This window comes from Rhincodon typus, chromosome 7 (genome assembly GCF_021869965.1).
Source record: "Rhincodon typus isolate 14 chromosome 7, sRhiTyp1.1, whole genome shotgun sequence".
NCBI classification, from domain to species: Eukaryota; Metazoa; Chordata; class Chondrichthyes; order Orectolobiformes; family Rhincodontidae; genus Rhincodon; species Rhincodon typus.
In genome coordinates, this window is record NC_063338.1 from 89,530,938 (window position 1) to 89,548,838 (window position 17,901).

General features: G+C 44.5%; 1 protein-coding gene across 1 annotated transcript in view; it reads left to right on the forward strand.

Annotated features, from left to right (window-relative positions):
• slc15a2 (solute carrier family 15 member 2) overlaps positions 1-17,901 on the forward strand; it is a gene marked incomplete at its 5' end in the record, with an annotated part of 108,708 nt that overhangs the window by 51,070 nt on the left and 39,737 nt on the right. Inside the window, 5 exons of the mRNA XM_048599259.1 lie at positions 1,247-1,291; positions 1,407-1,439; positions 5,831-5,919; positions 13,255-13,336; positions 17,122-17,247. Coding sequence (XP_048455216.1) covers positions 1,247-1,291; positions 1,407-1,439; positions 5,831-5,919; positions 13,255-13,336; positions 17,122-17,247 — 375 coding nt within the window. The remainder of the gene's footprint in view (positions 1-1,246; positions 1,292-1,406; positions 1,440-5,830; positions 5,920-13,254; positions 13,337-17,121; positions 17,248-17,901) is intronic.

Below are 17,901 nucleotides of genomic sequence, written 5' to 3' on the forward strand. Positions count from 1 at the left end.
TGATAATGGAATAGTTTAGGTTAGATGGGCTTCAGATTGGTTTCACAAGTTGGTGCAACATCGAGGGCCGAAGGGCCTGTACTGCGCTGTAATGTTCTATGTTCTATGTTCTATGGCCACAGCAAGCTGGTCATACAGTCATACAGCATGGAATCAGACCCTTCAGTCCAACTAGTCCATGCCAACCATGTCCCCAAACTGAACTCCCACCTGCCTCCGCTTGGCCCATATCCCTCCAAAGCTTTCCTATTCATGACCTTATCCAAATGTCTTTTAAACATTGTAACTGTTCCTGTATCCACTACTTTCCCTGACAATTCATTCAACACACAAACCACTCTCTGTGTAAAAAAACGTTGCCTCTTGTGTCCTTTTTAAATCTTTCCCGTCTCACCTTAAAAATATGCTCCTTAGTTTTGAACTCCCCCACTATAGGGAAAAGACTCTTGCTAGTCATGTTATCTATGCCCCTCATGATTTTATAAACCTCAAAAAGGTCTCTGCTCAACCACCTACACTCCAGTGAAAAATGTCCCAGCCTTTCCAGTCTATTTTCATATCTCAAACACTTCAAACCCGGCAACATCTTGGTAAATCGTTTCTGAACCCTCTCCAGTTTAATAATATCCTTCCTATAATAGGGCAACCAGAACTGCACGCAGTGTCCCAGAAGAGGCCTCATCAATGTTCTGTACAACTTCAACATGACGTCCCAACTTCTATACTGTTCAGGTTAGGGACAAGGTGCACTAATTCTCAAATGAGGCTTCTTTTTAAATGAAGACCTTGTCTACACTCCAAAAGGAAGTCATAAACAATTGCAGGCCACAATTTGTAAGGAAAGCAGGGCAGTCTTTGGAGGTCATGCCATTTTTTTCTTTTGCAAAACTCTATAAGTTTGGCCTATTTGCAGGGAACAGTGGTTTACTAACAGAGATCAATGTTGACTTTTGTGTCATAGAGTAAAGCAGGTAAGAGTGGTTACCCATTTCTGTCTTCACAGATGCTGCCAGACCTGCTGAGTTTCTCCACCACTTTAACTCAGCAGATTATGTGGTCCTGTATCTCGTTGCAGTTTGTGGGAGCTTGCTGTGCACAAACTGCCAGCTTTCCGACAATGCAACAATTGCTGTATATCTATGTGTTTCATTGACTCTACAGCACCTCGGGGTGGCCTGAAGTTCTGCAAACAATGAATGTTTAACATCCCACATCAAACAATAATTTTGTGTTAATTTGCACTCAGGGATCGCGATGGACTCTACAGGCTGCCAGAATGAATTCTAACTTTGTAAGTAATTTAAATGAGAATCTGTAACTGTCCCAGAGTTATCACAGTAACTAGAATTGATCTTACTGAAACTTCCTCATTACGCACAGCCATTAACATTTTGCTCATATTTCAGGGTGGGTTCGTTATCCAACCAGATCAGATGCAGGTAACATGTAATATGTTCTAACTTCTCAATAATTAATCTTTTGTATGGAAATCACAAGTAAAATGTTTCTACTTATTAAAAAATATTCTATGACATGCTGTCATTTGGGCCAACATATATATTGCTCAAGCCTAATTGTCTTGGAGTGGTGTGGCTAGGGTATCATTGCAATAATTCAAGAAGGAATTTAGGATCAAAACAGAAACTTGCTCGTATACCTTCCCAATTTTCCCCAGCCTGATGTACCTAACTTAATTTGAGGTACAGCCCCAAGATGCTCAGTGGTTTCCATCTCTCCCTTGTTGCTGACCACTCACCATGTGTGAACACAGTGGGTGACAATATTTGTTCTGTACATTGCATTCTTGTCTTTGAGTCCAGAGCCTGTGAGATCAAGACCCACTCCAGAGACTTAAGCTAACACACTGAACGTGGTGTTGATGGAATCCTACATCTTTTGAATGAATGTTGTGTAGAGATCTGAGTTGTCAGGTTAATGTGAAAGATCCCAGGACACTGTTTCAAAGAACAGCTGGTGATCCAATCAATATTTATCCTTTAATCAATATCAACTAAACTGATTATCTCGCCATTTATGCTCAAATTTGGCAGCTGCATTTCCTGCATAATAATAGCAACAACCAGGGCACTTTAACAAGCAATCTATCTCAGTATCAATATTCATTCCATCACCTGGCACCTAAAAAAGAGATGAACTAATATTGATTTCATGTTTTTTTTTGTGGAATCTTGCTGTGCACAAAGCCAGCAGCCAGGATTAACTCCATTTGCCTACTTTTACTCTATGCCCGTTAATAGACTTCAGTTAATAAAAATCTTATCAATCTCAGATGTAAAATTAGCGATTGATTCAGGATCCGTTGTCATTTACGGAGTGGAGTTCCAAACTTCTCTCACCATTTGTGTGTGGAACTGTTTCCTAATTTCCTTTTTGAAAGGCTCAACTCCAATTTGTTAACTTTTGCAGCTTAGTTCCAGTCTACCCAACCAGTGGAAATCGTTTCTCTCTCTCTCTACCTTTTATGCTCCTTTTCATACAGGTGTCAAAACATTTTTTTTTGTTTTCTAAAGGATTCTTCTTGAGATTTTCCCCTGAGGGCTATCTTTTGACTTTCAGAAGCCACTTTTTCATGTGGTAACAATACCTTCTGTATTTGTGCTGACTAATATGATAATCGCGCTCTCACAGAGGCAGAAGAGAATAATTCATCAATATCCTCTATAATTATTAACTCTTCATTAAACTTAAAGCCACATTACAAAATCATTCATTTCCCAGAGACCGCAATATTTAAATTGGCAAAAGACAACAGGCATGAGTTAGAAATAATTTCTTTTTACAAAATAACTGATGAAATACTTCTACACTGAAAAAACCATCCCCCATAAACACACCTTCTACGAACTGGTGAGGTCAGATTTATTTCCATTGAATATACGCAAGTGTTTTAGCCAGGCTGTTATAACCCTATTCACTGCTTCTCCCATCTCAGTCTCAGACATAAATTTAGTGTTCGTTAGAGTAGGATGCATTACGTTTCTTAAATTATAAAAGCTCCTGAACTTATGCAGCCTTAAACTAGAGATTCCACATTGATTTGCAAGGAATTGATTTAAAGCTTTCTTGGATCTCAGACCTGCCCCCTAGCTGTGAGTTCCCAGACCTTACTTCTCAGCCTTTGGCTTCTGGGCAGCACATCTCAGACCACGAACCCTATCCCCTGGAGCCCAACTCTCAGCCGCCATCCCTTCAAACCTCAGGTCATGGTTTCTGGCCTCCAGCCCCAGCTCTTGATCTCAGTCCCCACTTTCTTGCCCTTGGCTCTTGGACCCTGGCCCCTAGCTCTCGACTCCTCGCACCCAGTCAACGTTTCCACTGGCAACTCAGTCAATGGCAGTGCTGACTTTCTCTTGCTGTTCACTGCCCCTCATGTCACAGGCTGTTTCTCTCCTGGGTTTGCTGCAGGTAGGATCACGAGCTGAGGAGCAGCTTATCACTGTTTCCTTTCATTCTCTTCACTGTGATGACATTTCTCAGTTCCTCCCATGAGGGAATTATCCTGGGCAATTTGAGGACTTCCAGGGCTGGATCTGCCCACTGCCCCCATACATTTTGATCATTGCCTTTAATATCTTGAAAACTTTGATGAAAATCAGCATCTAACCTGCTGTCCATTGTGCAGGATCTGCCTTGATCCATCCCTTACAGCCAAAGGTACATGATCATAGAATCTTATAGTATGAAAGAAGACCATTTAGCCCCTTAAGCCGATGATGGTTCTTTGAAAGAGCTATCCAATTAGTCCCACTCTTCCCTACTGTACCCTTCAACTCTCCAATTTGTACATCCCCGTATCTGCATGGGTTTCCTCCGGGTGCTCCGGTTTCCTCCCACAGTCCAAAGATGTGCGGGTTAGGTGGGTTGGCCATGGGAAGTTGCCCATGGTGTCCAGGGATGTGCAAGCTAGGTGAGTTAGCCATGTTAAATGCAGGGTTACAGGGATAGGGGAGGGAAATGGGTCTGAGTGGGCTACTTTTCAGACGGTCAGTGTGGACTGGATGGGCCAAATGGCCAGCTTCCACACTGTAGGGATTTTGTGATTCTATGATTTAAGGAGAGGAGGTGGTGGTGCAGTGGTAAGGCCACTGGTTTAGTAATCCAAGACATTAGCCTGGAGATATGAACTCACGGCCCATTGTGGCAGATGGTAAAATTTGAATCCAGTGAATATTTTGCTTGACAGGTATCATCACTGATGATTGTTGTAAAAACACATCTGGCTCATGAATCCCATTAGGGAAGGAAACAGCCATCTTTACCGGGTCTGGCCTACATGTGACTCCAGACCCACAGCAACTTGGTAGACTCTTGACTGTCCCCTGGGCAACTAGGGATGGGCAATAGAAATTGGCTTAGCCAGCGAGGCATACGTCCCAAGAATTCTTTGAAATTATTTCTTTGAAAGTTACTGTTGAATCTGCTTCCTCTATCCTTTCGGGCAACAGATATCTTCAACTTGCAGCAGAGAAAATACTTTCCATCCTGTCTGGTTCTTTTGCCATTTATTTAAATTTGGTGTCCTATGCTCACCAATCCTTTCTATCAATTTGCTTCATAATATTGAATGCCCAGTTTAGATCTCATCTTCTCCTTTGCCTTCTGTGCCTTTCTTGACGATGCACCCAGTCTGTCTGCCATTCTCCTTGTCATAGAGGCATGCTAAGAAGGGTAAGGGAGGGTGAACAGGTAACTTTTTCCCTTCTCCTCCGTCAAACAGCAGTGTGTTACGTTACAGCCCGGGGTAAATATTCCGCGACTGATCCTGTACTGGAGGTGGGCTACATCAATCTGAGCAATCCAACACATCATGTGTTATCCAGTCAAATCAAAGGGCAGAAAAAAGAAACACAGGCCAACGGTGCCCCACTTTCCAGACTTTTTTATTCAATCACGGGACGTGGGCACCGTTGGCAAGGCCAACATTTGTTGCCCATTCCTAATTGCCCCTTGAATTGAGTGGCTTGCTAGACCATTGCAGAGGGCAGTTATGAGTCAGTCACATTGCTGTGGTTCTGAAGTCACATGTAGGCAGGTAAAGATGACAGATTTCTTTCCCTAAAAGACATTAGTGAACCAGATGGGTTTTTACAACAGTTGCCGTGATCACCATCCAGAGGGAAAAAAAAAACATTAATTCTTAGAAATGAGTGTGCTGGAGCTCCATTTTGAGGAACTTGCAATGAACTGGGCTGTGAACGAGTTCCATTCTGGAGTCCAGTAAGTACCGGAGATGTTTGTGTGTTGGATCTTTAAAATTACACCCCCATGTCGGATCGCGTTTGAAAGTCAGATGTTAGTAAAACAGGGACTCCCTGAATACAAAACAAGTCACACCAGTATTTGCAAGTTTTGCTGGTCTTACCTCTGGGTCTCACTGACACTTGCTCAGTAATTCCAGGTTTATTCATTGAGGTTAAGTTTCACCAAATGCTGTGTTGGGAATTAAACCCACATGTCCACAGTACTAGCCTGGGTCTTTGGATTACTCATCCAGTGACGTTACTCCAACATCACCTCCAGCGATATGCACCCCTTCGACCATCAGTAACTGCTCACCTTTCACTTCCTTGGTCTGTAAACCCCTTCACTTGCTCCTGACACTGTTTTCATCCCTTAACTGACTACAGAAACATACCTACAAAGGGTAAATGAGACTCAGGTTTTGCCTTTCCTGTTAGAGTAGATGTTATCATGAAAGATTTCTAAGAGTGCTGATAAGACTCATCATTTAAATACAAGTCCATATGTTATTTAATCCTATTAATTGATTTTACCTGTGGCTTTATTTGTTTTGTTTTTTTTCCCACAGACCATTAATGCCCTTTTGATTGTTATTTTTATTCCAACCTTTGACATGGGCATTTATCCTCTCCTTAGGAAATGTAAAATCAACTTGACGTGAGTATCATTAGCTTTTAAGTGGCACTTTCATTTACATAAACTACTTGATAAATTTGCTGTCATCAAATGAGGAAAAGATTAACTAGAAAACGTATGGCATAGAACAAAGCCATTTGGCCTGTTGTGTCTGCGTTAGCCGTTGAAGAGCTGCTCCATCTGATCTCACCTTCCAACTCCTGGGTTCATACAGGTCAGCAGCTCAAGTGTATTTCCAATATTCGCAAGTGCAAGAGAGTTCCTACCTTTACCACTTTTACACTCTTTGGGGGAGAAACATTTTTCCTCAACTCCCCTTGAATACTTTGGTGAATTACTTTAAACCTCTCTGTGAATGGAAATTGATTGGGAAGATTAAAGGTAGTCTCGTAATCCAGAGTCCTGGTTAATGCTGGGGAGTTCCTGGATTAACACTGGAAGCCCTAAAAATCAGAGGGATCTTAATGTTCATGTCCATGTGTGCCACAATACATCAGACAGCTGGATAAAGTGGTTAGGAAGGCATATGGGATACTTGCCTTTATTAACCGATGCACAGGAGTTTAAGAGCAGGTTTTGCTGGGACCGTGTAAAACATTGGTCAGGTCACAGCTCGAGTATTGTGTGCAGTTCTGGAAGGGAAGGATGTGATTGCATTGGAGAGGATGCAGAGGAGATTTACCAGGATGGTGCCTGGGCTGGAGAGTTTCAGTTATGAAAGCATCCACTCCCTCCACCGATGCTCAGTAGCAGCAGTGTGTACTATCTACAAGATGCACTGCAGAAATTCACCAAAGATCCTCAGACAGCACCTTCCAAACCCACGACCACTTCCAACTAGAAGGACAAGGGCAGCAGATATATGGGAACACCACCACCTCCAAGTTCCCCTCCAAGCCACTCACCATTCTAACTTGGAAATATATCGCCGTTCCTTCACTGTCGCTGGGTCAAAATCCTGGAATTCCCTCTCTAATGGCATTGTGGGTTAACCTACAGCAGGACGACTGCAGTGGTTCAAGAAGGCAGCTCACCACCACCTTCTCAAGGGCAACTAGGGATGGGCAATAAATGCTGGCCAGCCAGTGACGCCCACATCCCACAAATGAATAAATTTAAAAAGAGAGAGATTTGATAGACTGGGGTTGTTCTCCCTCGAGCAGAGGAGACTGAAAGGGGACATGATTGAAATTGTTAAAATTATGAGGTGCTTAGATAGGGTAGACAGGAAGGAATTTATCCCCTTGGTGGAGGAATCAATGACTGGGGGCATCGATATAAGGTAAGATTTAGCAGAGATGTGAAGAAATGTTTTTTCACCCAAAGGGTGGTGAAAATCTGGAACTCACTGCTTATAGGGGTGGGAGAGGCAGAAACTCTTAGAACGTTTAAAAAGTATTTAGATGTGCGCTTTTGATGCCAAGGCATGCAAGGCTGCGGGGCAACTGCTGAAAAATAGGAGTAGAATAGTTGAATGGTTGTTTTTGACTGGCGCTGATTCGATGGGCCAAAGGACCTTTTTCTGTGCTGTAGCTGTGACATGGTTTCAAATCCCACCATGGAAGCGGCTGGAATGAATAAATGAATGGAGTGAATAGAATTGAAAGCTAAGCTCAGTAACCGACCAAGAAGCTGACATCGACTGTTATAAAAACCCATCCTTTCGGGAAGGAAATCTGCCATCCTTACCTATTCAGGATTACATGTCACTCCAGGCCCACGCTAATATGCTTCATTCTTGACTGCCTTCTGAATGGTCCTATCAAGCAACTCAGTTCAAAGGTCATTTGACAGGGCAACAAATGCAGTCTTGCCAGTGATACCAACATCCCACAAAAGAATAAAGAAAATAAAAAGAATCTCCATTTAGGCTTCTCATAAGATAAGGAGAAATTTCTTCACCCAGAGAGTGGTGAACTGTGGCATTCCCTGCCACAGAAAGCGGTTGAACCCAAAACATTGAACATCTCAAGAAGGCGTTAGATACAGTTTTTTCTTTATTCATTCATGGGATGAGGGCCTTGCTGGCCAGGCAGCATTTATTGCTCATCCCTAATTGCCCAGAGGGCAGTTAACAGTCAACCACATTGTTGTGGGTCTAGAGTCAGGTGTAGGCCAGACCAGGTAAGGATGGCAGTTTCCTTCCCTAAAGGACATTAGTGAATCAGATGGGCTTTTCCCGACATTCGGCAATGGATTCATGGTCATCATTAGATTCTTAATTCCAAAATGTTATCTGCGTCTCTGGATTAACAGTCCAGCGATAGTACCACTAGGCCATTGCCTCCCCTGTTCTTTGGGCTGAAGGGATTAAAGGATATGGGGAGAAAGAGGGAACAGGAGACTGAGTTGGATGATTCTTTGGCCTCAACCACTTTCTGTGGCAGAGAATTCCAGAGGCTCGTCACTCTCTGGGTGAAGAAATTTCTCCTCATTTCAGTCCTAAATGGCCTACCTCATATCCTTAATCTGTGACCCCTTGTTCTGGACTACCCCGTCATCAGGAACATCCTATATTTATCCTGTCTAGTCCTGTTAGAATTTTATAGGTTTCTGTGAGATGCCTCCTCATTGTCCTAAACTCCTGTGAATACAGTCCTAACTGCTCCAGCCTCTCTTCATACGTCAGTCCTGCCATCCCAGGAACCAGTTTGGTAAATCTTCATTGCACTGCCTCTATAGCCAGAACATCTTTCCCCAGATAAGGAGACCAAACTGCCCACAATATTCCAGTGTTGTCTCACCAAGGCCCTGTACAGTTGGAGCCCTGCTCCACACTGCAACAATTGCATCCATACGGTGTCTTCAGTAAAATATTCCAAGGTGTTTAACAAGGTAAAGCTAAATTTGGCTCTAAGCCTTAGAAGGAGATAGATAAGGAGATGGGTTAAATGAGCTGCTCCATCAGTATCAGGGCTTCTGTTTGAGTTTGGGTTGGAGTTTAACAATACCAAAACACTCTTCCCAAAACACTCAGATGGCCAGCTGACATAGTCACCTCATTTTTGTGAATTCAGACCATAACCTCTGCAAAACCTCTAATGTTTATTTGAAGACACATCTTACAGATCCCAGTAACATCCTGAAATAGGAACAGGCACCAATTCTTTTGCAAAAGTCTCTTTTAATGAGTCATGTTAATGCTCAATATAGTTTCTGTTGAGCACAGAGAGAATGCATAGAGATCAAGTAAAGGTTCGGGAGCCATTTGGTCTGCTTCTGCTTTACTTTGTGTGCTTGGAAGGAATGCAATTTATCACTGCATTCACTTGAGTTTGGATGGGATGGCAGACTTCCTGTATTTTGCTTCTCCGTAGACTTGCAGTGTGAAGTCCCAATTATAATCTTTCCCTGTTAGTTGCATCACCCTATAAGAATATGAACAAACAGCACAAAAACTGAATAAAACATCAGTTAAACCACTGTACATGGATTGTGCCTGTTAGTTACAATAATAACAGATAATACAGTCGGTCCAGCTGGATTATAATTCATGTGTTAGGGGCTGGTCACATTGTAATCCAGCTGTAGTTCTCTCCCAGGTATCCCACTATTCCATATACAAACCATCTGGACTCTTTGATTAAATTCCAGCCTGTAATCTCTCCCAGACACCCATTGGTCTAACTGTAAATAATTGTCTGGTAGTACAGAACTGACACATTTTTTAACAAAAAAAAAGTTGACGCGAAGTCAAAACTTTTTGTCTTGCAGTCACCAGGACTGAAAAGCAAGAAAACCAACTTTAGAAAGAGAACAACAATTTGCCTACCATGAGAAGATTATGCAGCAAGATTGTTGTTCTTTTTCTGAAATTGATTTTAATGTGTTTCCATCCTGATGAGCACAAGATAACAATCTTCATGTCTCCTGTTAACAATGTTTAAATTGAGTCCCTTAATTAGATTTACCTTCTGACAATCTATCTGCTGTTTTTCATGGATCTCTTATACTCTGTGACTGACACTGATCCAAAACTCTGCTGCCGATGTTTTAAAACTGCACCAAATTTCTTCCAACCTTGCGATTACTGAACTGCACTATATCCCTGTCCACACGCACCTCAAATTTAAAATCTCTGCCTCCAACTCTATAGCTATGATGTATTTTGGGATGATCCTGAGGATCTGCAACATAAATACAAGTTCCTACATTTCTGTCACAATTGGACAAGCTCAGGGCTTCACATATCTGAGACCTATCTCATGGTTTAAGATGATTTAAAGCTATCACGCTCACCCAGACCACATCTGGGGACCCTCATCATCACTTTATAACCCAGCAGCCTTTAAGAAATTGCTTAATCCCATTTCAAAAGAGACCACTGGGATCTATCTAAAATTCATAAAACTGACTGCCCTGGTTGACCCATTGTCTTTGCCTGCTTCTGCCCCACTCAGGTCATCTCCTTCTACCTTGACTCCGTTCTTTCCTCTCTGCTCCAGGAACTCCCCACCAACATTTGGGACACTACCCATGCCCTCCACCTTCTCCAAGACTTTCAGTTCCCTGGCCCCCAACACCTTATCTTTACCATGGACATTCAGTGTCTTTACACCTGTATCCCCCATGAGAAGAGCCTAACAGCCTTCCGTTTCTTCCTCTCCCAACCAGACCCCCTCCACCGACACCCTGATCCACTTGGCAGAACTAGTCCTCACCCTCAACAGTTTTTCCTTTGATTCCTCCCATTTCCTACAAATTAAGGGGGCACCGCATGGGTCCGAGCTATGTCTGCCTCCTCGTAGGATACTTGGAACAGTCCCTCTTCCACAGGGACGCTGGCACCATCCCCCGCCTCTTCCTCCACAACATTGGTGACTGTATTGGTGCTGCTCGGGCGCGAGCAGTTCACCAACACCTTTCTCCCCAACCTCAAATTCACCTGGACCATCTCTGACACCACCCTCCCCTTCCTGGACCTCTCTGTCTCCATCTCTGGCAACCAAGTTAGCAGCAACATCCATTTGAAACCCACCAACTCCCACAGCTACCTTGACTACACCTCCTCTTACCCACCCTCTTGCAAAAATCCAATCCCCTACTCCCAATTCCTCCGCCTCCGCTGCACCTGCTCTCGGGATGAAGTGTTCCACTCACAGACATCCCAGATGTCATCCTATTTCAAGGACCATAATTTCCCCTCTCCCATAATTCAGAATGCCCTCAACCGCATCTCCTGCATATCCCACATTCTGCCCTCAAACAACAACAAGGATAGAGTTCCCCTGGCCCTCACATACCAACCCACCAATTTCCAAATCCAATGCATCATCCTCTACCATTCTTGCTACCTGCAATCTGACCCCACAAGCAAAAAGATATTTCCTTCCCCACCCCTAACTGTTTTCTGTAGGGAACGCTCACTCTGTGCCTCTCTCATCAGCACCCCACTCCCCATCAATTTCCCTGCAACCACAGGAAGTGCTACATCCATCCCTACACCTCTCCTCTCACCTCCACCCAAGGCCCCAATCAAACATTTCATATCCAGCAGAGATTCACCTGCAGTTCTTCTAACCTGATCTATTGCATCCATTGCTCCCGATGTGGTCTCCTCTATATCAGGGAGACCAGGCACAGACTCGGGGACTGATTCATGGAGCATCCAATCAACACCACCTTCCAGCTGCTAGTCATTTCAACTACCCCTCCCACTCCCTTGGTGACACGTCCATCCTAGGCCTCCTGAACAGTCAAAATGAGGCCACATGTAAACTGAAGGAGCAACACCTTATATTCCACCTCAGGAGCTCACAGGCCAATGGCCTCAACATAGAATTCGCCAGTTTTAAAATCTCCCCACCCCCAGCCTCATCCCATATCCAGCCCTCCCTCTCATCCTCGCCTCCTTGACCTAATACCATCTGTCCATCTTCCTTCTCACCTATCTGCTCCACCCTTCCAACTAATCAGTCTCTGCAACCCCCTATCTGCATCTATTTATCATCATCCCACCTACCTTCCCCCAGCCCCAGCCCCCGTCCCTCTATTTATTTCTGAGGTCCCTTCCCCCTCCCCAGTTCTGATGAAGGGTCCAGACCGGAAACATCGACTTTCCTGCTCCTCTGATGCTGCCTGACGTGCCGTGCTCTGCCAGCTCCACGTTTTACTGACTGGGGTTTACAATATTGTTGAGTTTGAATGAGATTCTGAAGGAGGGTAACGGGGTACATTGAGAGGTTGTTTCCCCTGACTGGGGAATCTTGAACACAGAGGACAGAGTCACAGGATAACAGACTGATGATTTCGGACTGAGCTGAGGGGATATTCCTTCATCTGAAGGTGGGGTGAGAATCTTTGGAATTCTCTACCTCAGAGAGTTGCAGATGGGCCATTATTGATTCCAATTCCTCATTGTGTACTCTGATTACCCATAGTGTACACTAATTAGCAATGGTATACACGGATTGCCAATCGTGTACATTAATTACCAATAGCATATACTGATTACATAGAAACATAGAAGATAGGAGCAGGAGGAGGCCATTCGGCCCTTCAAGCCTGCTCTGCCATTCATCACAATCATGGCTGATCATCCAACTCAATAGCCTAATCCTGCTTTCTCCCCATAACCTTTGATCCCATTTGCCCCAAGTCCTATATCTAGTTGCCTCTTGAATACATTCAATGTTTTGGCGTGTTTTGTTCCTGTGGTAATGAATTCCACAGGCTCACCACTCCTTGGGTGAAGAAATGTCTCCTCATCTCCAAACTAAATTGTCTACCTCAAATCCTCATACTGTGACCCCTGGTTCTGGACACACCCACCATCGGGAACACCCTCCCTGCATCTACCCTGTCCAGTCCTGTTAGAATTTTATAACTCTTTATGAGATCCCCCCTCATTCGTCTGAACTCTAGGAGAAACAATCCCAGCCCAGTCAATCTCTCCTTATATGTCAGACCCGCCATTACCAATGGCATATACTGAGTACCGAAGACATACACTGATTGTCAATAGCATACACTGGTTCCCAATGGTGTACACTGGTTATCAATGGTGTACACTGGTTCCCAATGGTGTACACAGCCTATCAATGACATACAGGGTTATGGGATTTGGTGGTTAATAGGTATTGGAGTGTTCAACTAGTAATGATCATATTGAATGATCGAAAAGCCTCAATGGGCTGAATGGACTGCGCATGTTCTTATTGAATATACTTTCAGGCCAGATGGACAGACTTCTGATTTCTCTCAGACTTACAGGGATATAGGGAGAGGGGGAGGAGCATGGAGCTGGGCTAAGGTCATATATTAATGGCAGAGCAATGGCAAATTAATTTCTACCCGCGCTGCTGCTTCTTAAGTCCCTGAAAACTGCAAACCTTCTGTTTCTTCACTCCTGCCCAGGCCCCTCAGACGGATGACAATCGGAATGGTTCTGGCAGCAGTGGCATTTGTGGCAGCGGCCATTGTGGAGATCAGAGTTCAGGTACTAACTTTGGGTAGAGTGCCGCCCACTGTTTGTGGGCACAGGGGAGAAGAAAGGACAGTGTCAGAGGGGAGGGGGTTTGAGGGAGATTCGTTAACCAGAGAGTACAAGTTTAAGATCATTATCTAAAGCCAGGACATTTTCAATGCAGCGAGTTGTTATAATCCGGATTTAAATAAAACCCAAGAGAACTGCTGAAGTTGGAAATCAGAGGTGAAAACAGGAATTGCTGGAAAAACTCAGCAGGTCTGGCAGCATCTGTGGAGAGAAAGCAGAGTTAACATCTAGAGTCCTGTGACCCTTCTTCAGAACCTTTCTCTATAGAACCCTTCTGAAGAAGAGTCACTGGACCTGAAACTTTAACTCTGCTTTCTCTCCACAGATGCTGCCAGACCTGCTGAGCTTTTCCAGCAATGTCTGCTTATGATTGCTATAATCTGAAATGGACTGCTGGAAAAGGTGATGGGAGGTAATTCAATAGCTACTTTCAAAAGGGAATTAGATAAATCCTTGAGAAGATAAACTTTACGTGACAGCGGAAAAAGAGCTAGTGAATTGGGACTAATCAGTTGGCTCTTTCAAAGAACCATTGTAGGCATGATGGGCTGAATGGCATCCTCCTGTATAATATGATTCTAAACTCTGATCTCTAATTTCTCAATAATGAAAATTGATTATCTGTAATTCCCTGAAAACAACCTGAGATGAATCCCAGTCTGTTCACAATATATGACCCCCTTATGACCTTATGACCGCATACTTGTTAGAACCGCCTATCTCCACTTCTGGAACATCGCCCAAATTGCTGCTGTCACAGGAATTGTTATGGCATAAAAAGAGGCCATTTGGCCCTTCGATGATGTGGGGATGTAATCCCCACTCCCTTCCTCACGTAGCGTCATGGAGTCATTAAATATACAGAACAGAAATAGACACTTTGGTCCAACTCGTCCATGCCGATCAGATATCCTGTATAACTCTAGTCCCATTTGTCAGCATTTAGCCCATATCCCTCTTAAACCCTTCCAATTTATATACCCATCCAGATGCCTTTTAAATGTTGTAATTGTACCAGCCCTCACCACTTCCTCTGGCAGCTCGTTCCATATACGCACCACCCTCTGCATAAAGAAGTTGCCCCTTAGGTCCCTTTTATATCTTTCCCCTGTCAACTTAAACCTATACCCTCTCATTTTGGACTCCACCACCCCACAGAAAAGATCTTGGGCTGTTCACCCTATCCATACCCCTCATGATTTTATAAACCTCTATAAGGTCACCCCTCAGCCTCCAACACTCCTGGGAAAATAGGCCCAGCCTATGGACAAAGTCTGTGAATAGTGAAAGAATCATACAGTGTTGAAGCAGGCCAGTCAGTCCCTCAAGTCCAATCCTCCAAAGAACATCCCACCTAGGCCAGCCCCCTTACCCTATCCCTGCATTTCCCATCACTAGTCCACCTCACCTGCACATCCCTGGACAACTTAGCACAGCCAATCCACCAAACCTGCACACCTTTGGACTGTGGGAGGAAACCCACACAGATATGTGGAGAATGTGCAAACTCCATACTGGCAGTCACCCGAGGCTGGAATTGATCCTAGGTCCCTGACACTGTGAGGCAGCAGTGCTAACCACTGAGCCACCGTGCTGCCCGGCTCAAATCAGGAAATCCTTGACAGGTTAGTAGGACAAGAACTCAGAATGTGGAGACCAGCGAGGTGTGTGGTACAGCAGGGGCCACTGTCACATCATTCAGGAAGGCAATGTGTCTAGTCCCCCATACAGAGCTCACAGTAACAAAATAACCTACAGTAACAACATAACTTGTGTGAGTGTAACCTGCAATATGGGTATGATAGTGTGGTATAGTCAAAAGCACGATCCAGTGGTACCTGGCTTCAACCCTACCATGGGGAAGCTGAAGCTGATAGTCCCCTCACTTTGATCATACGACCACTGAGTGCACATCTAGCGGTTGTACCACTGGTGTGTCCATTCACCTACATGGAGTCATAAGTGAGACTTGTTTCTCCAACCCGCACAACATTTGGTGTGGGTGGGTGGCTTAGCAGGAGATCAAGGATATTAACCCCCACCACCATCTCCCATACACCCATAAGGTATCTGCAGTCACATTAATCTGGCCCCCTGCACAGTTGCACAGCTGTTAATGGCTACCCTGAGGTAATGCTTTATCTCTTAGCAGGCCAACTACACCAGATGGGACAAGAAGTGTGGTGGGTTTCCCCTAAAGGCGATGACAATGCTAGCTGGGTTTTGTCAAGACAATCTAACAATTTAGAATTTGAGGTTGGTTGGCCCGCCGAGCTGGTCTGGCTCTCCCAGAGTTTAAAAACCAGGCGTGAAAACACACCGACGCTTCAATCAGAGGTTGCACTGAGGATGTCACTAAGCGTGGTAATGAAATGCCTGTGGAATAACAAACCAGCTCAGCGAGCCAACCAACCTCAACACCCACAACCCAAGCTACAGATCTACTCCAAAGCCTTAGATACCTACGGGCGCAACACGCTCAAACTGGCAAGGGAAAAACCCAGAGTTTAAAAACCAGGCGAGAAAACACACCGATGTTTCATCAGAGACTGCACTGATGATGTTATCCAGCATGGTAACAAAACATCCACGGAACAACAAAACAGCTCGGCGAGCCAACCCAACCTCAATACCCACAACCCAAGCTACAGATCTACTCCAAAACCTTAGAAATTTAGAATTTGTAACTGAATTCAAATTTCTAGTATGCCATGGTAGGATTGAACCCACAAACCACTGGGTCATATGTTTGTCTACACCACATTATCATACCCACATTGTAGACTATGCTCCAGTGAAAAAAGTCCCAGCCTGTCCAGCCTATTTTTATAACTCAAACCTTTGAGCCCCGGCAACATCCTGGTTAATCTCTTCTGCGTCCTCTCCAACTTAATAATATCCTTCTTATAGCAGGGTGACCAGACTGTCCACAGTACTCCAAAAGTGGCCTCACTGATGTCCTGTACAACCACAACACATACCAACTCCTATACTCAATGATCTGAGCAATGAAGGCTTGAATGTCTCAACTGAACCAGCCTCCACCCCATTTCCAGGCAGTGCATTCCATACCTAATTACTCGCTGTAGGAAATTTTTTTTCTCACATCACCCTTGTTTCATTTGTACATCACTTTAAAACTACACCCTCTCGTTCTTGTTCCTTTTAAAAGTGGGAACAGCTTCTCCTCATCTATCCATATGATTTTGAAAGTCTTTCAAATCTTCTCTCAGCCTTCTCTGTCCAGAGAGAATAGTCCCACCTTCTTCAACCTATCCTCCTAATGAGGTTTCTCATTCCTGGAATCGTTCCTGTAAATCTCTCCCGCACTCTGTCCAAGGCAGTGAGTAGCACGGTGGCTCAGTGGTCAGCATTGCTGCCTCACAGCACCAGAGACCTGGGCTCAGTTCCGGTCTTGGGTGACTGTGTGGAGTTTGCATGTTCTCCTCTTCCCTGCATGGGTTTCCTCCCCCAGTCCAAAGATGTGCAGGTTAGGTGGGTTGGCCATGGGGAATACAGGGATAGGTTAGGTGGGTCTGAGTGGGATACTGTTTGGTTGGTTGGTTGGTTGGTGTGGGCTGAATGGCCTGCTTCCACATTGTAGACGCTCTATGATTCTCATCTTTCCTATAATGAGGTGGCCACAATTGTACACATTGCTGTAGCTGAGGCCTAACAAGTGTCTTATTGAAGGCTTTAATCTATGTTGATATTCTTTTACCTTTCAGAAAACTGTAATGCCTGAGCCAGTAGCCAAAGAAAGTTATATTCAGTTCCTAAACCTAGCAGATAAAAATATAAGCATCACTGCCCAAGGATTAGATGACTTTCCAGTCACCATGGCACCCTTTCAGGTAAGTGTTGACTATACATTGCACACAGTCAATGGGGCAGCACGGTGGCTCAGTGGTTAGCACTGCTGCCTCACAGCTCCAGGGACCAAGGTTCAATTCCACCCTTGGGCGACTGTCTGTCTGGAGTTTGCACATTCTCCCCATGTCTGCATGGGTTTCCTCTGGATGCTCTGGTTTCCTCCCACAGTCCAAAGATGTGCAGGTGAGGTGAAGTGGCCATGCTAAATTGCCCATAGTGTTCAGGGATGTGTAGATTAGGTGGGCTGTAGGGGGAATGGGTCTGGGTGGGATGCTCTGAGGGTCAGTGTGGACTTGTTGGGCCAAAGAGCCTGTTTCCACACTGTAGGGATTCTATGATACTTTACAGTCCCAGCAGCCTGTAACACAATGAGGAATAAAACAAAGAACTGTGGATGAAGATCTGAAACAAATACAGAAATTGCTGGAGAAACAGGTGTAGCAGCATCTGAGGAGAAAGCAGAGTTAACATTTCAAGTGATAGTAGGAACTGCAGATGCTGGAGAACCTGAGGTAACAAGGTGTAGAGCTGGATGAACACAGCAGGCCAAGGAGCAGGAAGGCTGATGTTTTGGGCCTAGACCCTTCTTCAGAAATTTCTGAAGAAGGGTCTAGGCCCGAAACGTCAGCCTTCCT